This window comes from Dreissena polymorpha, chromosome 1 (genome assembly GCF_020536995.1).
Source record: "Dreissena polymorpha isolate Duluth1 chromosome 1, UMN_Dpol_1.0, whole genome shotgun sequence".
In the NCBI taxonomy this organism is placed as follows: Eukaryota; Metazoa; Mollusca; class Bivalvia; order Myida; family Dreissenidae; genus Dreissena; species Dreissena polymorpha.
Genome location: NC_068355.1, coordinates 131,374,168 through 131,399,015, shown reverse-complemented (window position 1 = coordinate 131,399,015; position 24,848 = coordinate 131,374,168). Strand labels below are relative to the sequence as shown.

Sequence of the window (24,848 nt, the reverse complement as noted above, 5' to 3'; positions counted from 1 at the left end):
AAAGTCGGAGCGCTTTCGTATAGGCATTATAGGATTTTTACCGCGTTTTAACAATATTACCCAAAATATCGATATCTCTTGCAGGGAATCTATAAATAAAACTGTTGAAGAGTTTTCTGAAACTATTAGGGCCGTGGCTAATCCGTTGTTTTCTAAGTGCTTTTTTCAATAACAAACCGTTTTTTCTCAAAGGATACTGTTCTAAAACACGCAGATTGGTTTAATGAAGAATGTCATTCTGCGTGAGAATCATATTTGCAAGCACTACGCATTTTCAATTCGGATCGAAATAGCGCAAATAGGGTACTCCTAATAGAACGTAAATCATCTTACAAGAAAATCGTAAGGAAATGTAAAAATGCCAATTAGAAACAAAAATGAAAGAAATTGAAGGTCTAAAAAGATGTAAACCCAAAGAATCCTGGAAATATTTTAAAAGTAAGCAAAAACCAGAATATGCTGGTATTTCTATTGGTGCATTTAAAGAACACTTTGCTAATCTGAGTAATGATTTATCTAACTGCTACAATGAAGACGCGGAATATTTGTGTACACATCATGATTTTAATTATTTATCCACATGTAATACTGAATTTGACCAGCCTATTACCGTAAGTGAAATTCACAGTGCAGTTAAATCGCTCAAGCGTAACAAAGCTCCTGGCAATGATCAATTATTAAACGAGTATTTCGTGGAATGTATTGATATCCTTGCTAGTCACGTGGTTAAAATGGCGCACAGTCACGAATTTCAGCTGTGCTGTAAAATTCATTAAATTCATTTAATATATGGAAATAAATAACGATAACTGTCTAATAATTGGATGTGCGATGGAATATTAAGATCTGGAAAACATAAGTGGTTATAGAGCCTTGAAACGGAATAATTTACGATACAAAAAGTGAGTGAGCGAACAATGGATTACACTTTTCTAACTTTGTGAAAACTGGTTTTTCATGGCGAATGTAGTTTCGGATAAAAAGAAAGGAAAGCGAGTGACAGTTCATTGAATAACGATGAAAGCAAATCAGGACGTTTTACACGTACACCAGAACATATAACTGTAAGTAGTATCTTAAAGGAAACTAATGCTGTATTATTTGATGACTTCGATGACTGTGAAATTTTGAACTTGAATAGTCTTTTCAATGCGGATCCAGAAGTTTCAGTGTCGCATAGCCAGATACCTATGAGCGATTTTATTCCTGTAAAAATGAATGAAGCAGCGGACGTAGCTCCTACAAATGCCCCTACAAATGCAGACTTAATGAAAATATTAGTGAAAATAGATAACCGTTTGGCTACAGTTGAAGAACAATTCGGGACATTAAAAACCCTAGAGGTCAAGGTTGACAAATTTGAAAAGGAAATGTCAAAATTATGGAATCTTTATCACGATGTGAAAATTCAAACTGGCAATAGGATGACTATTATAGAGGAAAAAGTAGAAGGTGCAGACTTTTACTTGGGCATAGTGACCTCTAAAGTGCAGGAATTAGAAATTAAAAACAAGCAAATGAACGATGAACTACTATACATACAAGCCCAATCCATGCGCAACAATCTAGTGTTCGGCAATATTGAGGAGGTCCGGGCAGGGGTGGACGAAAATGCGGAATATGTATTGCGGGAATTCTTAGTCAGCAAGTTGAAAATGGCCAATGGCTTAGTTACAGAAATGAAATTTGAGCGAGTGCATAGAATGGGTGAGAAGAATTCTGATAAGGTTCGTCCTATTGTGGTCAAATTCAACCTGTTAAAGGAGCGTGAACTAGTAAGGAGGTCGGCTAGTGCACTTAAAGACGCTCCGTATTACTTGCACGAGCAATTCCCGAAGGAAATATCCGACAAGCGTAGGAAACTGGTACCGGAGATGAAAAAGGCGCGGAAAAGTGGGTAAAAGGCTTGGATTTCGTATGATACGTTGTTCATTGACGGGGTCCCCTACACGAAAGGCAACAACTAGAGGTACGCCGGGGATGATCTGAAGGTGCTATTCTGGAATATTAACGGACTTACTGAGGATAAGAAAAGTAGTGATGACTTTCTTTCCATTCTTGATAAATATAATATTGTGTTTTTGTATGAAACTTGGACAAATGCAAATAGTAATATCGAAATATATGGGTACGAATCTTTTAACTTTTATAGAAAGTTTCAACATCGAAATGCTAGGAGAGCTAGCGGTGGTATTGCACTTTATTACCATGAAGCATTGAAAGATGGTATACAAATTATACGAACTCATCATGAAACTATATTATGGTTAAAATTAGATAAGAACTTTTTTAAATTTGAAACAGATGTCTATATTGGTGGTATATACCTATGGTGCGATGAATCTCCTGCTTACACCGTTTGCAATGTCGAGTTTGTTGATATTATTCAAAGTGATATTTTTGACTTTGACAATGTTGGTGATGTTTATCTAGTATGAGATTGGAACAGTCGTGTTGGCATTAGAAATGATTATATTGTATATGATACACACAATGCTGAGCTTGATATGGTTGATTATTTACCAGACGAACCCCTAGCCCGGGCCTCACTTGACAAAACTTGTAACGCGTTCGGTAATCGTTTACTGGATTTGTGTATAAGCACGGGCATTCGCATAGCTAACGGGCGTTTATATCGTGATCATATGATTGGTAATAACACCTTTTTCTCGAGGCTAGGGTCGTCCGTTATAGATTATGTATTAACTAAACCTTGTAATTTTGCAAAGCTGAGCGACTTCATGGTTCATGAGTTTAATGTGTGGAGTGACCACTGTCCTATTTCTTTTAGTTTACATCGTAACACTGTTATTGAAAATTGTGTAGATGATAGCGAAAGCTTTGTTATTCATAAATGGTCAACAGAACTGAAAAATAATTTCGGATCTTGTCTTATTACAAAATTACCTGCTTTGAATAATGTAACAAGTAACGTAGATTTGAAAAACAGATCAGCAATAGATAATATGTTGACTGAGTTTACATCAATTATACATGATGTTACAGATCCTTTATTTCGCAAGGATGTTACAATTACTAAAAATGTCTCGTTTAACCAAACCAAAAATGTAGATGATAAGCCATGGTTTGACCCTGATTGTGAACGCTCAAGTCAGTTGTATATTGACGCATTGTGTAATTTCAACCGTTATAAATCATCTGCACATAGAGAGCAATTATGTATTTTTAAAAAAAGAAATAAGCTTTTAGTTAAGAAAAAGCGAAATTGTTATAAATTACAACAAATTAAGGAAATTAAAAAGTTGAGATTGTCCAAACCTAAAGAGTTTTGAAAATATTTTAAAACCAAAAATGTTGTTAATCATAAATTGTCTTTAGACTCTTTTTTTAAACACTTTTCCGAACTCGGAAACGATATTTTTCAAAATGTTAATACTGAGTCTGAGAACTTTGCCTCAACAAATGATTTTGATTGTTGTGATGATGCTGATGATAGTTTGGACCAGCCAATATCTGTAAATGAATTTTAGAAGCTGTAAAATCATTGAAGCGAGGGAAAGCCTATGGGAATGATTTTCTACTAAACGAGTTTTTTATTGAAGCTATTGATATGTTGTCCTCTCACTTATGTGATATATTTAATAAAATATTAGAAAGCGGATTTTTATTCAAGTTATTGGTGTGAGGGTGTTAGTATACCTCTGCATAAAAAGGGAGATAAAAATAATGTTAACAACTATCGTGGTATAACTTTATTTAGTTGTTTATCAAAATTATTCACATCTATATTAAATAAACGAATAAACACCTATCGCGAGGAAAATTGTATTTTATCTGATGCTCAATTTGGATTTAGAAAAGGTAAATCTACTACTGATGCTTTATTTGTGTTATCGTCTATAGTACAGAAGTATATTGATGATAATAAACGTTTGTATTGTGTATTTGTGGATTTTTAAAAAGCCTTTGACAGCGTGTACAGAAATGGTCTGTGGTTTAAATTATATAAAAAGGATATACTAGGTAAACTATTGCGCATCGTTAAAGATATGTATAATAAAGTTAAATCATGCATTAAGCTATGTAATTTTTATTCCGATTGTTTCGAATCTGCTGTTGGCTTACGTCAAGGGGAGGTAATCTCGCCGATTTTATTTTCCCTGTTTATAGATGATTTCGAGTTATTTCTACAACAAGATACAAATTGTGGTTTAGAATTGAATGATATTATCTTGATATTGTTGCTATTTGCCGATGATATGGTAATTCTTGGTAACTCGCCTGAAGAGATTAACAGAAGTTTAATTTTATTACATAGTTATTGTACTAAATGGAGTCTAGATGTTAATGTAGACAAAACGAAAGTTATGGTTTTCAGAAAAAGAGGCGGACTGTTGCATCAGAGAATTTTGTATATAATGGCTCCCCACTGGAAGTGGTAAATGATTATAATTATTTAGGAACAGTTTTCAATTATACTGGTAATTTTGCACTGAACCAAGAACAACTAGTGGGTAAAGCTCTTAAGGCTTTGAATGTTTTATTGATTAATTGTAACAAATATAAATTGAAGCCAAAACTACTTTGTCAATTGTTTGACTCTTTTGTTGGATCTACCTTATGTTATGCGGCAGAGATTTGGGGCTACGGTAAATCTAAAGTTATTGAAAGGGTTCACCTAAAGTTTTGTAAAAGGATACTTAATGTAAATATCAGAACTTCAAATGCTGCTGTATATGACGAATTGGCACGTTATCCATTGTATATTGTCAGATATGTTAAGATAATTAAATATTGGTTTCGTTTACTTCAAACTGATAATATTATCCTCAAAGAAGTGTATAATATGTGCCTAGTTGATTGTAATAATGGCAAAAACAATTGGTTAACTAAGGTTAAAAATTTGTTATTTCAGTACGGTTTTAACTATGTTTGGAATGATCTATTATGTGTCAGTAGAAAATCATTTATACCAGTGTTTAAACAGAGAGTGATTAGTAATTTCATACAATTATGGCATGTCGACAAGGATAATAATGGTGTGTTAACTTTGTATGTAAATCTTAAAGTAAATTTTGAGTATGAAGCATATTTAAATATATTGCCTAGTAATCTTAGATTCTTTATTAGCAAAATAAGAATGTGTTTTCACCGATTGCGTATTCATACTGGTAGATATGGTGTAAATAGAGTTGAAAGAAATGAACGTTATTGTACATATTGTGATATGCATGATTTGGAAGACGAATATCATTTTGTACTTATATGTCCAAGATATAATGATATGAGACAAAAATATATCAAACGATACTATTGTTTTAATCCGAGTGTTATTAAATTCATTGAATTGTTAAATACTAATTGTAAGAATGTTCTGAAAAACCTAGCTCTTTATATTAAATTAGCACTTTCTCATAGAACTGCTATTACTTATAATTAAACATCAGTTCATCCTCTTATAGTTATGTAATTGTTAAATTGAATGTGCTTCTTTTTTGTCCACTGTGACTTTATATTATGTTTGTAATATATGTATTTATGTAATGATTATGTACTTATTGTACAAGTCGTAAATAAACTTATGTTCTGTTCTGTTCTGTCATTTATGTGATCTTTTTAACGGTATTTTAAAATCAGGTTACTACCCAAAAAGCTGGATGAAAGGCTTGATAATTCCGTTACATCAAAAAGGCCACAAAGATGATGTTAATAATTACCGTGGTATTACTCTCGTTAGTTTGCCGTCTAAGCTTTTTACCACAGTCTTGAATAAACGTATAGAAAATTTCTGCTCGGACAATAACAGTATTTCAGATGCGCAATTCGGATTTCGTAAAAGGCGTTCAACAGTAGACCCAATTTTTATTTTACATTCTCTTGTCCAAAAATATCTTAATCAAAGTACGAGGCTTTATGTAATATACGTGGACATGATGAAATGCTTTGATTCTATTTATAGAAATGCACTGTGGTTAAAAATGTTCAAAACTGGTATCGATGGAAAACTACTTAGAATTGTTAAAGACATGTACCAAAAAGTTAAATCTTGTGTTAAATTATGCTCTTCCTATTCTGAATACTTTAATTACGCTATTGGTTTACGCCAAAGAGAGGTTATGTCACCTCTATTATTTTCATTATTTGTTGAAGATTTAGAGCTTTATTTGCAGTACAATATTGATGCAGGCTTAAGTATTGATGATTTAATTGTGATTTTGTTGTTGTTTGCTGATGATATGGCTACTGGCTAGTATAAGTAAAACTCCTGATGAAACTCAGAAACATTTAGATCTTTTGTATTAATATTGCTGTACATGGGGTCTAACTGTAAATATAACAAAAACGAAAATAATGGTCTTTCGAAAACGTGGGGCGCTATTAGCAAACGAAAAATGGACCTATAATAGCCAACCAATTGAAGTTGTTGATGATTTCAACTACCTAGGTACTGTATTTAATTACACTGGAAACTTTTGTAAAAACATTGAACATCTCAATGGAAAGGCGTTATTAGCTTTAAATGTTCTAGTTTGCAAATGCAACGACTTTGACCTTTCGCCCAAAATATTTTGCCAACTATTCGATGCATTTGTAACACCCATACTTAACTATTCTTGTGAAGTTTGGGTTTATACCAAATCAAAGGAAATAGAAAGAATTTACCTTAAATTTTGTAAACAACTATTAAGATTAAAAAGCAATACGTGTTCTGCTGCAGTCTATGGTGAGCTGGGCAGATATCCACTCTATATCCATAGCTACATTAGAATAATAAAATATTGGTTTATTATCAAAGACAGTGATACTATTATATTAAATGTTGTTTATAACGAGGCTCTCAAAGATTGTATTAACGGGAAAAGAAATTGGGTAACAAATGAAAAACATCTCCTAAATGATTATGGGTTCGCATACGTGTTCGAAAATTATCAGTATATTAACAAAAACGCTTTCTTGGCTGAATTTAAATGCCGAGTCATAGATTGTTTTGAACAAGATTGGTTACGCTCGCTTGAAAGTCCTGTTTTAATGTTGTACAAAGAATTTCAAAAAAAAGGTTTGAATATGAAAAATACCTAGATGTTTTACTTAAAAGTCTCAGATTTTACTTCTGTAGATTACGAATGTCTAATCACCCACTAAGAATCCAAACGGGTAGGTTTAGTACTAATCGAATTGCTAGGGAAAAAAGATATTGCATTTGTTGTAGCTCACGTGATATAGAGGACGAATATCATTTTATTTTAATATGCCCTTGTTATAACGATATCAGGAAAAAATACATAAAACCTTATTTTTTCAAGCGACCAACAGTGTATAAATTCCTAAGCCTTATGAGACTGTGTAAAAAAGAAGAAGCTATTAAATTATCTGTTTTTGTTAAAGAAGCACTGTTGATCAGAAAGTCCATATTGAATATTGTTCAGAATAGAAATACAACCAACTGAGTGCCAATATCCGCCGGTTCTATTGTATGTTTGTTTGTGCAATTGTTTGTTTAATGGTATGTATATATTATTTTATATCAAATCTGCACAGATACTTCTAATATAATAAGCATAATGCTCAATACCTATGTATAGCTTTATGCTATTTATTTTTTAGAAACTCTATTGTTAACATTTATTGTTCGTGTGATGATTTTTGCCGGTACTTTATCCTTTAGGTTCATTATTCTTTGAGTTCTTTCCTATTATTTACACCAAAACGGAAGTACATTTCCCGCGAACAAGCATTCGACTATTCGGTACGTTCCACATAAATAGCGTGTGTATTTTGGATTGATCATTGTATTTTTATGTACATAATTTGATGATTAAATAATACAAGTAGGTTATTAAGATGCACAATATGTATTTCATAATATAGCCACAGTGTTTTACAATTACTGTTTGAAACGGTAGGGTTGTGTTTACATGAAATAGTAGGGTGATGTCTTTAGCAATCGGGTCACGTGGTATATATATCAGTATATAAAGCGCTGCTCTTATGGGGAACGGGCAGTCTGCGTTCGATTGCCGATCAGAGCACATCGTTAAATACGTTGCATTAATTAGAGACCGTATACCATTGGAATTATCTGGGACTTTGAATGCCTTTTGAGTAGAAGTGACCCAAGCAACTTTACGCATTAAACCATAGCTTGCTGGGTAGCTTCAATAGAGACTCATACCTTTGTCCGGGTCACAGGTTTTCATTGGTGATATAAGACGGTGCACGAGTCTGGTCTCGTAGGTCAGCCTGAGTCTGTCAAGCTACTGATTGTCGCTTGTACAACACTGACCGCTTGTCTTCCTTGCATAACGCAGAGGGGGGACATTAATTGTCTTCCTTGCGTAACGCAGAGGGGATACACTGCAGACTCTTTGGTATATGTCCAAGACGACCCAAGTCGACCCAAGTCAACCCAAGTCAACCCAAGTCGACCCAAGTCAACCCAAGTCGACCCAAGTCGACCCAAGTCAACCCAATTCGACCCAGGTCAACCCAAGTGATCAAAGCAATCCAATCGCACAGTGCATACGGAACCGGCTTGTATAGAGGCAAATAATATCATTTGGTTATCAAATCACACGGCTAAGGAAAGCCCGAGGAAAAGCCATTATATATATATCCCGAAGGAACGGAAGACACGTTACATACGGAACTAAAAATGTATCTCTATAAATGTGTAACAGACATGTTTCATTATACATGTTGCTGCCTTATATAGCCAGTGCAATATATGTTGGCTATTTCCTTCTATTAAATAGCATAACAGCGCAAATTAAATACTTAAAATGACTAATTTGTATTTAGTCCATTTTCATATATGTTAACAGCATAATAGCTGATTGCCACCCTTTCGCATATTTTTTGTTGTAAAATGTGATCACCGTTTTTGAGGTATTCCCACTACTGTCATGTACTATGTTTTATATATGTTCATTACTAAATTCTGTATTATCACTTACTTTTCATATGACCTATTGATATATCTATTAAAGTATGGTTAACACTGACGATGTACTATGTACAAGTCGTAATAAATATATGTTCTGTTCTGTTCTGTTTATTACGTCACATTAATTTACTCTAAAGTATTGACTTTAAATTGTTTATTATATTGGTCACTGCATTATATACTCATAATTAAGTGTTACACGTAGTATCGATTAACATGCAGTTATCGTTATTCTGCAAAATTTCTCAATGAGGCTTTTTACATATAATTTTCACACAAACTCGTTTGCTTAATGTTTAACTTAAACAACAAATTAAGTACATCAAACCAAACACTGAGCAGAATTCGCGTCACGAACTAGGCAGCGCGTCTCAAAGACAATATGCAGTTATATTTAAGTTTTCGATTGTCTAAATCTAAAATCGGCAACGGATTTCAACGTTATATTTATTACGGGCAAGTTAAATAAATCGTATAATAAGCACACACATTTGGCTAGATTGTGGCAAGAGCGAAACTTGACAATTTCAACACGACACACTACATTATAGTCACGCTTCTATATGCCAAGAAAAGTAGAATCGAAAATTTAGGTTCGTATGCACTTGTCGATTACCGTTGTAAAATATCGCACTTAAAACCATAAGCAACATTATATCGCGCAAATGTCGTTAAATTGACGACGTCCGACTTAAAATAATGGGCCACAACATACTGCATTCAAAGCGATATTCTATGAAGCAAATATCGCGTAAAATATCGTATGTGGAATGTCGACCCTTCCTAATCCACCTTGAAAAGGATCCCAAGTTAAAACGACCTAAACAAAAAACTTAACCCCTAAACTGGTGAAAACAGACTTGTGTTGACTAAACGACCACACACATGGTTATGATTCATTAGAAATTTGTATTACGTATTTAAAAAAATATTGTTACAATCTGATAAATAATATGCACGACAATTCATATTGTATCATGCTTAATAGACTGCATGTGTTTGCAAAGTATTTCTACGCGTGACGTTCATTTATAAAGAATTGATTTTCACATAAAGTGAAATTGTGTCCACCCAGCGGTTTGTTCTTAGCGCGTGCTTTGGATACCCGAAGGGCTTGGTAAAGGCCTTGGTTTCAACAAGACCAACGGTGGCTCTTGCCGGGATGACTGGAACAAGCAAAACACCCTCAATCTGCGCAGAAAGCTTTAGAAATGTTAATACATGTATGTACAATTTTCTATTCTATTATTTTAATATAAAATTATTGCAGAATAACATACAGTTGATTTACTTGAATATGTAAGGATTCATGCTTCATGATAGAATATACATACACTTTACAGTCTGTATATAATATTACATATTTTTAAACTAAATTTTGCAAATTATGTGAATGATTGTCGTAATTATTTACGACGCAAGCTTCTGCAGCTGAAATCTCTCTTTGTGTTTGTTAGAATACATCTTTATATAGGATGTCGAGAACGTCTACTATGATAGCAAACGGCTGTGTATTTCGTGTTAAATGTGCCTGTAAAGCGATAGTGATTCTTATTAATCTGTAAATAGTATGTTCCTAATAAACCTCTAAGACCCGACCACAGCATTGGCAGATAAAAAGTACCATTAAAAGTAAAGGAAGGTAATCGCTTACAGAAGATCCACTGAGCCTGAACTCTCATAGTATCGATAATACCTGTGCTGCCCGAATGTAGCATGTGGTAATAATGACGCATAGTGCAATATTTTAAGTATTCATAAATGTATTCTTTAGCAAACGTGTAAATAATAATCATAATGTGTTTATTGACTATTTTGCTATTCAGAATCGGTTAAAAAACATTCATAGTTTCAATTTGTGGGATAAAACAGTTGAAAAACTGAAATCTCTGACAACAACGATTCAAAGATATGATTTTGTTCGGTAAATTCGTAGTGATTTCTTAATACGGCCTTACTTTGGGGCGAATTTAGCAAGCGAGCAAATACAGATCAAAGGATTTGACTATCTTTTATGAGCCACGTCATGCCAAAATGGGTCTTGGTCACAGGAGGCCATCGTAGCTCCCGACAAACCTGCACATCCGCATATCCAGGTTTGAAGGCACTATTACTGCCATGAATTCACGCAAAGTTTCGTCGTCTCGTTAACAAAGTTGGTAGCATCGGACAAGACTGCTTGAATGCGATTGTCTGGATCTTCGCAGTGCGCTTTTGGCAAAAGATAGATTTTCGCATGACGCTGATAAAACCAAGAAACCGTCGGGGACTGGTGATACTCCCCAAAGTTTTTTTTGTCACAATATTGCACTATATATTCAGATAAAAGGAAACTTCTTGAGGGCACAGTAGTTGGGGGGACAAGAATTTTTATATAAAAAATTTCAAAGGGCCATAACTCTGTGAAAAATCATCCGACCAGAACCCGCTGATAATATGCACATCTCCTTTTGGTAGTGAAGCTTCCCATAAAGTTTCATTGAATTCCGGACATTAGTTGCTGAGAATTAGCCCGGACAAAAATTGTGCACGGACGGACAGACAGACGCACACACACACACGCACGGACTGACGAAGCGGCGACTATATGCTCCCCCAAAAATATATTTTGGGGGAGCATAAAATACTAATAAATTGTAATCGAGATTCATTAGGAGCGACCTCGTCTTTTTTATTTAAATGAATTGTTGTATTTAGTATTATTCTGTCATATTAAAATTATAGACAAATATCAAGTATGTCGGTATTTAACCATCTAAGTGATAACGCATAAATATACAAACATGTATTTATCTTTCGAATATATAGATACATGTATCATTGCGCATGTTAATAATAATAATAATATCATTACTATTATTATTATACATGTAAACCACATTTAATGGAGTCGGGACAAAATTTTGAAATGAAATAGCGTCGCTTCATTCTGATTCCCGCCGTATTGGCTAATATTAAATGGATTAAATGATTATCAGTGTTTATATTTGTAAAACTGTGTTATAAAATAAAATATGTTGGTTTGGGTAGATTACCGATTTTATTTTAAGGGTGATCACTCGTGTTTTGCAACTCGTCAAAATACTGATTTTTTTATCACCCTTGAAATAAATCGAAACAAGCAAATATCCTGTATATCCCTTTAAATGTGTTTTTTAATCGTAATACTTTTGTTATAATGAATTATTGATGCACGATTCTGTGACTGATACAGAACAGAGCTTTTATTTTCACTCAATTATTTAACATATACAAAAAGGGCAATATGACAAAGTACATTTTAGTAAATTATTGTGCCTACCGATAACTTAACAAACCGAACAATCTGAGGTCCGACAGCCGCGCGTTTACTCCTTCATCATGCATTGTGTAAGAGCAATTAATATGTTAGTATGTATTTCAACGCTGTTAGTGTTTCAAGAGACATTTTAAGTTTGGCCAGATCGATATTCGCCTGACCATATGTGACGTAGCGGCATACAGCGACCAGCATATATAAACATGTAAGAACAAGTATAACTGTAGATGGGACAATTTCATAAACTAGAGTTGCGATGTTTAAAAAAAAAATACGCCTCACAATCTATGAAGTTGCAGATTTAATAAGCTATCAATTCATACCGACCAGAAGGCGTATACATGTTGTTAGGACAGCTATTGTATTCGCGATTTATTAAGAATTCTCCCCCATCAACTCAGGTATTTAAAATGTAAACACCTCATGCTAGGTACTGTTATATTGCATGTATACACCCTCATTGATCGCTGACCTGGATCCAAAGTATTGTCAAGTCCATCGTATCAGAACACGCTACTGTATAATAACACGCAGAGATAGGCATCTAAAGTATGAAGAAATATGATATTTAAAGCTAAAAAATGAGAAAAAATGCCACATAGCGCTATCTATAACTTGTTACACACAATATAATTTATTTAGGCCGTGCTCTGTGAAAAAGGGGGGTTAATTGCATGTGCGTTAAGCGTAATCCCAAATAACCCTGTGCAGTCCGCATGCTTTAGACCCATTTTCACAGAGCACGACCCATTAATAAAAATCAAAGCGCTGAAGGCACTGAAGTTGTTTGCTGTTGTATAATCTTAGACGCAACTCAGTTTTTAAAATTATGCTATAGCTTTTTATATCGCAAGTTTGAAATGAACACAACCCATTCAAATTTATAAAGAGTGTGTCTAAAAGCACAGGTTGAGATGTGGGGTTTTTTTTCAAATCATTAATAACAAGAAATATCTTTAAAAAAGATATACGGCGTGAATACTTTAATGAATGAGATCAAGGATAGCGAATGTCTTTTTCTGTGCAGTTCTTAGCTGCATCACACGCAGTACGGGATGTTACGGGGAGTTTTCGCGGCTTATTTTACATTATAACATATTGCTGGTCATAAACCTATAGATACAAAACAGAAAACCAAAAGAAGAATGGAAGTGAAATTTAAACATATGAGTCAACCGGCCACACGAGAAGTATCCGTATTTATAGGCGCGTTCTTCGAACAAACCTGTTTAGTGGTTTGTCGGGCATTGCTATTTGATTCGATTATTAACAGTATCAATTATCATCGTGCTAATGCTTAAAGTAATATTATGGGCATTTTGCACTGTTGAATTGAGCTGAAAAGAATTAACAGGTCAAAATAGTTAGTTAAAATGTGGTTACTGATTAATTATCTGCAACTCACCTTGCTACCAGTTGTTTATAAAAATATATTTTATATTCGATATTCTTACGTGACCCACCCAGTCCTGTAAGCTGAAATGATCCGTAAAACAATTTCGTGTCTTTGTGTCGTATGAACAAATCTGCACTAAAACTAAATTTAGGTTCAACTCGTAAACGCATGATCAGTTGTCAAACGAAAGTACGGTTGATATTCAAATGCATTATTTTTCTCTTTCTGGTATATTGTTTTAGTATGATGATGCTGCATTAATTAATATAAGTGTATATGAAGTAGAAACATCAAAAATAATCAACGGTTGCGATAGACACCTATAAACTGTTACATGCTCATAATATCACTTTAGTACATTAGGCAATATGGACGAATAATTATTGTTAAATTTATCAACAATAATATTTATCATTGTATTGTTGAAAACACATTAAGAATCTATTATTTACATACCATAATTATATTGCTGAATATCTTCATATAACATATTTCTGGTCTAAAGAAAACTCCAGGTCACCTAGTTCACGGATAGCGTCTTTATTATATAACGATTATTTTACTGGCCGCCAACTCCGGTGATGACCTGTATATAAACTCTGAATGTCCGCGAATTGACCCGATATACCTCGCGGGTTGAAATGCAATGCTTTAAAGTGAGGCCTCGCTTCCATTGCTCTTTATACATTTACATGTTAACATGTTGACAGGAATAAGGAAGTAAGTACTAAATATGAGAACATAGCCTTTTAAGTATAAACGCTCTTGCGCTGGTAATACTCTGAAAATAAAAGGTGTACGCACAAACTGTATTGATGTCGAGAATTGAGTGTAAAACTGTTCTATCTATTAAGCCTTTTCATTCGAGATAAAATTGTTTCATACAGTAAAACAGTGTTACAAAGACGCGGATATGTTTCCAATGTTCTGGTGGTATACTTAAATCAGCCAATGGAATAAATGAAGTGTATTCATTCGTACCTAGCCGCGGGAAATTTTATTGGAATTTTATTGGACACTTACAAAGGTCAGGCTAAGGTGAAAAGCTGGCTTATGCAGCTTACGCCGAAAAAAGATAATTTAAGCTTTATTTTTAGGAAATCGGGGCTCAATGCATATGCAATCATTGTCATCCCAGTACCAGAGCCTGCCTTTAAACGAAAATCACCTTAAAATCAAAATGTGTCGTCCTTGATTAGCTTGTACGCATTGCACAGGCTAATCAGTGTGCACAGGCTGATCTTATTTGACATGATTAAGCCCCATTTTCCCTGAAAGCAGCCAATATTTACAGATTTCATTGATAAACACTAGACTGGTCAATGTCGTCTTGCAAGCTGGTAAACACTATTGATTAAATACACACACTGCAGTAGTAGAGCAGACGCTCCTAGCATTTGTCGCCTGCATAATTTTACTGCAGCTATTGAAGACAGGCAGTGGTTAGCGTTCCTAGCGTAGTAGACTTGCAGTTATCTTTCCTAGCGTAGCTCAAGCAGACTGACTTGCAAAACTGCCTCTCTACCTAATTAAATTTTTACTTTGTAAAGTTTCAAACACACGTTTAACGAAGAGAAATTTTAATATCCACGATGACGATAGGAAATTAGTGTACATGTCCTGTATGACAAAACGCGTTTACCACAACAATAAACACAACACACCACGGCGCACGTGCTTATAAAACCATTCCATTGCATGAGTTCATAAAATGCGTTCACGCTAACAAAAAAAACAACATCCATTTCACGACCTCATAAAATGTAGAAATATATGTTGTTGTTTGTGTTCTTCTCTTATACATGTTGTATTACCATAATTATGTACAGCTGCGCGGGATTTTAGCGGTGGTGTTATAAGCAGTAATAGCACTGCTGTTACTCAGTGAAAGAAGTATTGGTTGAAGTAGAAGAACACGTGTCAGTGGTTTTGATGGTGGCAAGTGGTTAACTTTGTTATATTATTGTTCATTAGGCACAATTGAAAGTACATATCTATTCCTCGACATAAGAAATGCATGCATTGTGCAGCGACATTTCTACCCCCCTACCGAATCATTCAATAATGTATTTGGTTGTTGTTGTTTTTTATCTGAAGAGTTGATGCGGCAACCAATATTTTGCATTAAAACAGCGGCAATACATTATACAAATATGCAACACAATACATTCTCGAAAGACACGCATGTACATAATATTCAAACTTATCTCCTTTGCAGCTGTGATTATATCTGTATCGGATCATCAGTTAATAGGATATAAAAGTTAAATGTGCCCATAGGTTGATTTGAAAATATACATTTTTACAGTATGAAAAAGTGCCGCCACGCCTCAACAGCAATATTGTCATCGATTCATAATTTTGAATAAAAATACCTCCTAAAAAATTATGTAAGTATATTAACCGACAGAAGTGGCGACAATGACAGAAAATATCCACATCTTGAGGCTCATTTTTCCTGCTTTAAAAACGACGACTGGTTTTTGGATACTTCCAAATTAACGTCTTTCAAGTCGATCGGACGTTACGCAAATTTGAAATGTTTCACAGTCACTATTTAGAACACCGCCTGACAGGTTATTTTGCAATGTTAAAGGGTCATTTAGAGTTTACAGGTACTCGATCTGCGTTTACCGAGCCGTTTTGCACACAAACTTGCCTTGACACCTATTCAAATGTCACTGTTCTACGGAATCCGGATAGTGCCATCTATAATCTCGTCCTTCTTTCATCAAGGGCGACACAAGACACGAAGCGATACACGATATTTTGCACGACAGTCGCGGCGACGAACGATATTTTTCGCCACAGTCGCGGCGACGCACGATATTTTGCACGACAGTCGCGGCGACGCACGATATATTTAAACTAAACTCCGAGCGCATCTACAAAACGCCATGAAGATTACCAAGGAGGTCGTCGAATCCATGCAGATTGAGAGGGTACACCGCTCTCCGGGCCACCCAACACCAGGGAAGACTCGATCAATCGTGGCAAAGTTCGCATTCTTTAAGGACCGCGAGGCTGTTCGGCGACAGAGGATGGAACTGAAAGGTACTAACTTTAACGTTTTTTAGCAGTTCCCACCGGAAGTGGTAGCCAAACGAAGACGACTGGTACCGAAAATGAAAGAGGCGAAGGGGCAAGGCAAACGATCCTGGATAGCCTACGACACCCTCTACGTTGATGGTCGTCCGGTCAAGGAATAGGGGCACGATGGGGGAGAACTTGCAATCCTGTCGTGGAATGTGAATGGTCTATCACAATCCAAGATTGACAATACTTTATTTGTTGATGTTTTGTTAAAATATCATATTTGCTTTTTGTTCGAAACTTGGACCAATGCTTCACGTAACATTTCTTTAAACGGATACATTTCTCACAATTTTTATAGGAAATTCCAGAACAAGAATGCTCGTAGATGTAGTGGTGGGGTAGTTTTGTATCTTAAAGAACATTTAAAAGATGGCATTGACATAATACAAAATCATCATGATTCAATTATATGGGTAAAATTAGATCGACATTTTTTTTGGTTTGATTGAAGATATTTATCTTTGCGGATGTTATGTTTGGTGCGAAGATTCACCTGCATACAATATCATAAGTGAAGATTTTTTTGATTTACTCGAAAATGATATTTCTATTTATGAAAATAAAGGACGCGTTTTACTTTGTGGTGACTTTAATAGTAGGATTGGGTCCAAATCGGATTGTGTTATTCATGATGTTGTAAATAGTTTTATAGAAGATGTTGATTATGATCCAGATATGTACTCTGTTAGGGCCTCCGTTGATAGATCTCACAACAATCACGGAATCAAATTGCTTGATCTATGTAAATCCTCTAATTATCGTGTTGTCAATGGAAGAATAGGAGATACGAGTCAGTTCACTTACTTCTCTCACAATGGTTTATCAACAATTGATTATTTGATTTGTCATGATCGAAATTTTGCACTTATAAAAGAGTTTGTGGTGCACGTTTTTAATGAATTCAGTGATCATGCACCGTTATCGTTTTTATTATATTGTAACAACAAAACAGTTGATCAATTGTCATACACTGAAACGAAGTTTAAATGGGATGATTTATTGCGTAATCAATTTAGATTGGGTATTATAAGCAACCTACCTATGTTTAACAGAATTGTAGAAGATTTAGATTGTTCAAGTTTTGACTCTATAAATAGTGCGTTAAATAAATTTACTGATGTTATACGTAATGTTGCTGATCGTTTATTTTCGAAAGAATATTTAATAACAAATAAACCCAAATTTGAACAGTGTAGCGCTGTTAGACATGCCAATTGGTTTGATGTTGAATGTAAAACAGCTCACGGTCGCTATGTTTTTCTTTTAAAACAATTTAATTGTAATACGTCGGAAGAAAATAGACTCCAATTGTTGCAATATAAAAACGAATACAAACGAATTATCAATAAGAAGAAAAAAAACTACTCAAGGAATAAGGTCAATGAGATAGAAAGCTTAAAACATCGTAGACCTAAAGAATTTGGAAATATTTTAAATCAAATAATCAAACAAAAAACGAAAATATTCCTTAGGAAGACTTTCATAAAAATTCTCTGATATAAGTCATGGTTTGTTTGATTGTGTCAATGATGAGGCTGAACAATTTTGCAGTACTCATAATTTTAATTCGCCGAATTCGCGTTTCCCCGAACTAGATCAGCCATTTACCGTTGAGATTAAATTGTCTGGAAAACGATTGAAGCGCAACAAAGCATATGGGAGTGATTATATTTTGGACGAATATTTAATAGGATGTATTGACATTTTAGCATTGCATATATGTGATTTGTTTAATGCTGTGTTGAACTCGGGTTGTTTTCCAATGAAATGGACGGAAGGTATTATAATCCGTTTACATAAGAAAGGCGATAAATCTGATGTAAACAATTATAGAGGGATTACTCTTGTAAGTTGTTTATCTAAGCTATTTACATCAGTTGTTAACACTAGATTAGAAAAAAATTGTAGTAACTTTAATATAATTTCGGACGCCCAATTCGGATTCCGAAAAGGGCGCTCAACAATTGACGCTATGTACATCCTAATGTCATAAGTTCAAAAATATGTTAATGAAAATAAAAGACTTTATGTTATATGTGTTGATATGATGAAATGCTTTCATACTGTTTATCGTAATGCATTGTGGCTGAAAATATACAAAGCCGGCATAGAAGATAAATTACTTAGAATAATAAAAAAATATGTATGAAAATGTTAAGTCATGTGTTAAGCATTGTGCTTCATACTCTGAATATTTTAACTACTAGTATGCTGTAGGATTACGGCAAGGTGAAGTTATGTCCCCTTTGTTGTTTTCCCTTTTTGTAGAAGACTTAGAATTATTTTTACAGAATGATCCCTCTTCCGGTCTAAGTATTGATGACATTGTATTGATATTTTTGCTTTTCGCAGTTGATATGGCCATAATCGGTTAATCGCCCGGGGAAGTACAGAAAAACTTGGATCTTTTATCAAATTACTGTAAATGCTGGGGATGAAAGGTTAACACTAATAAAACTAAAATATTGGTGTTTCGCAAGCGGGGTAATTTATTACCATCTGAAACATGGACGTTTGAAGGTCAGAAAATAGAAGTAGTAAATGATTTTAATTATTTGGGAACTGTTTTTAATTATACTGGAAATTTCAGGTAAATCAAGAACATTTATGTGGAAAAGCACTTAAAGCTATGAATATATTATTTAACAAATGTAAAGAATTTGACTTAAAACCTAAAACACAATGTCAGCTATTTGATGCTTTTGTTGGATCCATACTGATTTACGCTTGTGCGTTATGGGGTAAAACAAAGACAATTGAATTGGAAAGGGTACAACGAGTTTTAAATGTTAAGCAAAATGTATGTAATGCTGTAGTGTACGGCGAATTAGGAAGATACCCACTATTTATTCATAGATGTGTTAGGATGGTTAAATACTGGTTTAAACTTATTCAAACCGATAACATAATTTTAAAATCAATTTAAAGTCAAGCTCTAAATGATTGCAAAAATGGTCGTTCTAATTGGGTATCTAATATAAAAAAAAAATGTTAGACATCTACGGTTTGTCATACGTGTTTAATAATCCAAGCTCTGTTGATGTTAAAATATTTATACCACATTTTAAAAATGTTGTTATTGATACCTATAAACAAGAGTGGTTTAGATCTGTTGAAAATAGCTCTGTTTTAAATATGTACCGTGTATTTAAGCCTATGTTTGTTTACGAAAATTATTTAGATTTACTACCTAAATCACTAAAAATAAAGACACTATGTCACAAAGCTTCGAACTTCGAGTCTGCCACTTAGAATTCAAACTGGAAGATATGCTGGTCAAAATATACCTCGAAACGAATTTTATTGCCTTAGTTGTAACGAATTAGATGTCGAAGATGAGTTTCATTTTGTTTGTAAATGCCCTTTGTACATTGATATTAGAAAAAAATACCTTAAGAAATGTTACTATGTTAGACCTTCTGTTTATAAATTCCACCAATTGTTGTATACAACGAATAAATTTTAACTAATTAAATTAGCAAAATTTGTAAAAGATGCTATGATTTTAAGAAATAATATTTCTAATGTTGTTACTAACTTCAAAAGTTATCCTCCATATTTAAAAGAATATTTTACCTTGAATTTTCGTTACCGTATACGATGCTGCTTATGTTTATATTTTTACCATGTTTATTAATGTGACATATTTGACTGTGAAATTTATAGTGTTTAGACGATGTACACTGTGCAAGTCTGAATAAATATGTCTTGTTTTGTCTTGTCTATCACGATATATCGCCCTTGTGTAGGTAGCCCAAAAGGCGATATATCGTGCTTCGCCGTGACTGTCGCGCAAACTATCGTGCGTCGCCGCGACTGTCGCGAAAAACATCGTGCGTCGCCATGACTGTCGCGAAAAATACCGTGTATCGCTTCGTATGTCGTGTCTCGCGTTCAAAGGGCGACCCTAGACGCACGAAGCGATACACGATATTTTGCGCGATAGTCGCGGCGACGCACGATATTTTATTATTCAAATATCGCCCATGTTATCAGAATCTCGTGTATCGCGGTCTAAATTCAGACCGCGACACTAGACACACACGATATCTGTTGATATAATATTATTTTATAATAATGTTTATGTCTGATCAGCAATTAAAATTTAAATGGTTGATATAGCAAGCTATTCGCTTCTTATACTTCAACCTGGCCATAAATAAATATTTTATATTACAAAAATATTTTATATAAACGTATATTTGATGAAAGGAAAATCGCTTGGAATAACGATTTGGAACGTAAGACTGAGTTCCCAAGGTTAAGTTATTAGTTGGTCGATTCTACGGTTTAAAGCAACACACCTTATTTGGCAAAGTAAATTTTAGTAAAAATAAGAAACATATTTTATCTATGCCAATTAGAATATATCTGGTAGTTACAAGGTAAAAATCCGTCTTTTTGCGCTTTAAAACTTAAAAATAATCGCGTATATCAAATGGACGTATACGTCTAGAAATCCTACTTTCGGTTTTAAAAGCGTTACCGTTTGAAAAATAATAAATTACTTGCATAACTAGGTTATAGATTAAATTGTATCTATGCAAATTAGAATATATCTGGTGGTCACAAGGTAGAAATCCGTCTTTTTGCGCTTAAAAACGTAAAAATAATGGCTTTTGTCGAAATGAATTGACGTATACGTTTAGAAATCGTACTCTCGGTTTTAAAGGCGGTACCGTTTAAAAAATAATAAATTACTTGCTAACTAGGCCATACATTTTATGACAATTTTGCACACTTTCAAATTGCATCTAGATGTATTGATTAACATGTATTTCATTTCAAAGTCAGAGGCAAGGTGTGTGGCTTTAACATGCAATACGTAATTTTTGTTTAAATCATATAAGACATGCACATAAGTTAAAGTGTGAACTTTATCTGAATATAATTATATAATAGTCATTTATATTATATATATATATATATATATATATATATATATATATATATATATATATATATATATATATATATATATATATATATATATATATATATTATAGTCTCATCAATGTTCACAGTATATAATCACATACATAACACAGTTTAAAATACAGTACATTGCCAATCTGAAAAGATTTACAAGAGACTTTTAAATTTGACATGACAAACTTAGAATCATCATAAGATAATCATGATCCATAGACTATACTTTATGTACACTTAATACAAATAAGATCTAAAAGATCCTTGTTAGTCGGGTAACTAAAATCTGCCTTAAGAAGGAATGTTATAACACATTATCAAAATGGGTATAAATTAATGGACAGTGTTTGATCAGATTTTAACACAATTTGGTTAACAAGGGAACTTTAAGATGGAGCTAAAACAATTTGACTGGTAAAACAATTGTCATATATGTACTAAAAGTATATGAAGTAGAAACATCAAAAATAATCAACGGTTGCGATAGACACCTATAAACTGTTACATGCTCATAATATCACTTTAGTACATTAGGCAATATGGACGAATAATTATTGTTAAATTTATCAACAATAATATTTATCATTGTATTGTTGAAAACACATTAAGAATCTATTATTTACATACCATAATTATATTGCTGAATATCTTCATATAACATATTTCTGGTCTAAAGAAAACTCCAGGTCACCTAGTTCACGGATAGCGTCTTTATTATATAACGATTATTTTACTGGCCGCCAACTCCGGTGATGACCTGTATATAAACTCTGAATGTCCGCGAATTGACCCGATATACCTCGCGGGTTGAAATGCAATGCTTTAAAGTGAGGCCTCGCTTCCATTGCTCTTTATACATTTACATGTTAACATGTTGACAGGAATAAGGAAGTAAGTACTAAATATGAGAACATAGCCTTTTAAGTATAAACGCTCTTGCGCTGGTAATACTCTGAAAATAAAAGGTGTACGCACAAACTGTATTGATGTCGAGAATTGAGTGTAAAACTGTTCTATCTATTAAGCCTTTTCATTCGAGATAAAATTGTTTCATACAGTAAAACAGTGTTACAAAGACGCGGATATGTTTCCAATGTTCTGGTGGTATACTTAAATCAGCCAATGGAATAAATGAAGTGTATTCATTCGTACCTAGCCGCGGGAAATTTTATTGGAATTTTATTGGACACTTACAAAGGTCAGGCTAAGGTGAAAAGCTGGCTTATGCAGCTTACGCCGAAAAAAGATAATTTAAGCTTTATTTTTAGGAAATCGGGGCTCAATGCATATGCAATCATTGTCATCCCAGTACCAGAGCCTGCCTTTAAACGAAAATCACCTTAAAATCAAAATGTGTCGTCCTTGATTAGCTTGTACGCATTGCACAGGCTAATCAGTGTGCACAGGCTGATCTTATTTGACATGATTAAGCCCCATTTTCCCTGAAAGCAGCCAATATTTACAGATTTCATTGATAAACACTAGACTGGTCAATGTCGTCTTGCAAGCTGGTAAACACTATTGATTAAATACACACACTGCAGTAGTAGAGCAGACGCTCCTAGCATTTGTCGCCTGCATAATTTTACTGCAGCTATTGAAGACAGGCAGTGGTTAGCGTTCCTAGCGTAGTAGACTTGCAGTTATCTTTCCTAGCGTAGCTCAAGCAGACTGACTTGCAAAACTGCCTCTCTACCTAATTAAATTTTTACTTTGTAAAGTTTCAAACACACGTTTAACGAAGAGAAATTTTAATATCCACGATGACGATAGGAAATTAGTGTACATGTCCTGTATGACAAAACGCGTTTACCACAACAATAAACACAACACACCACGGCGCACGTGCTTATAAAACCATTCCATTGCATGAGTTCATAAAATGCGTTCACGCTAACAAAAAAAACAACATCCATTTCACGACCTCATAAAATGTAGAAATATATGTTGTTGTTTGTGTTCTTCTCTTATACATGTTGTATTACCATAATTATGTACAGCTGCGCGGGATTTTAGCGGTGGTGTTATAAGCAGTAATAGCACTGCTGTTACTCAGTGAAAGAAGTATTGGTTGAAGTAGAAGAACACGTGTCAGTGGTTTTGATGGTGGCAAGTGGTTAACTTTGTTATATTATTGTTCATTAGGCACAATTGAAAGTACATATCTATTCCTCGACATAAGAAATGCATGCATTGTGCAGCGACATTTCTACCCCCCTACCGAATCATTCAATAATGTATTTGGTTGTTGTTGTTTTTTATCTGAAGAGTTGATGCGGCAACCAATATTTTGCATTAAAACAGCGGCAATACATTATACAAATATGCAACACAATACATTCTCGAAAGACACGCATGTACATAATATTCAAACTTATCTCCTTTGCAGCTGTGATTATATCTGTATCGGATCATCAGTTAATAGGATATAAAAGTTAAATGTGCCCATAGGTTGATTTGAAAATATACATTTTTACAGTATGAAAAAGTGCCGCCACGCCTCAACAGCAATATTGTCATCGATTCATAATTTTGAATAAAAATACCTCCTAAAAAATTATGTAAGTATATTAACCGACAGAAGTGGCGACAATGACAGAAAATATCCACATCTTGAGGCTCATTTTTCCTGCTTTAAAAACGACGACTGGTTTTTGGATACTTCCAAATTAACGTCTTTCAAGTCGATCGGACGTTACGCAAATTTGAAATGTTTCACAGTCACTATTTAGAACACCGCCTGACAGGTTATTTTGCAATGTTAAAGGGTCATTTAGAGTTTACAGGTACTCGATCTGCGTTTACCGAGCCGTTTTGCACACAAACTTGCCTTGACACCTATTCAAATGTCACTGTTCTACGGAATCCGGATAGTGCCATCTATAATCTCGTCCTTCTTTCATCAAGGGCGACACAAGACACGAAGCGATACACGATATTTTGCACGACAGTCGCGGCGACGAACGATATTTTTCGCCACAGTCGCGGCGACGCACGATATTTTGCACGACAGTCGCGGCGACGCACGATATATTTAAACTAAACTCCGAGCGCATCTACAAAACGCCATGAAGATTACCAAGGAGGTCGTCGAATCCATGCAGATTGAGAGGGTACACCGCTCTCCGGGCCACCCAACACCAGGGAAGACTCGATCAATCGTGGCAAAGTTCGCATTCTTTAAGGACCGCGAGGCTGTTCGGCGACAGAGGATGGAACTGAAA

At 34.3% G+C, this 24,848-nt stretch overlaps 1 protein-coding gene across 2 annotated transcripts in view; it reads right to left on the bottom strand.

Annotated features, from left to right (window-relative positions):
- Nucleotides 1-24,311, bottom strand: part of LOC127850234 (uncharacterized protein C56G2.4-like) — a 67,233-nt gene extending 42,922 nt beyond the window's left edge. Inside the window, exon 1 of one of the 2 annotated variants that reach the window (XM_052383122.1) lies at nucleotides 24,200-24,311. In XM_052383122.1, the coding sequence (XP_052239082.1) occupies nucleotides 24,200-24,248 (49 nt within the window). In that variant the 5' untranslated portion in view covers nucleotides 24,249-24,311. Of the gene's footprint in view, nucleotides 1-16,003; nucleotides 16,116-24,199 lie in introns of those variants that run through there. The other variant, XM_052383126.1, reaches the window with a different exon arrangement.
- Nucleotides 24,312-24,848: the final 537 nt, after the last annotated feature.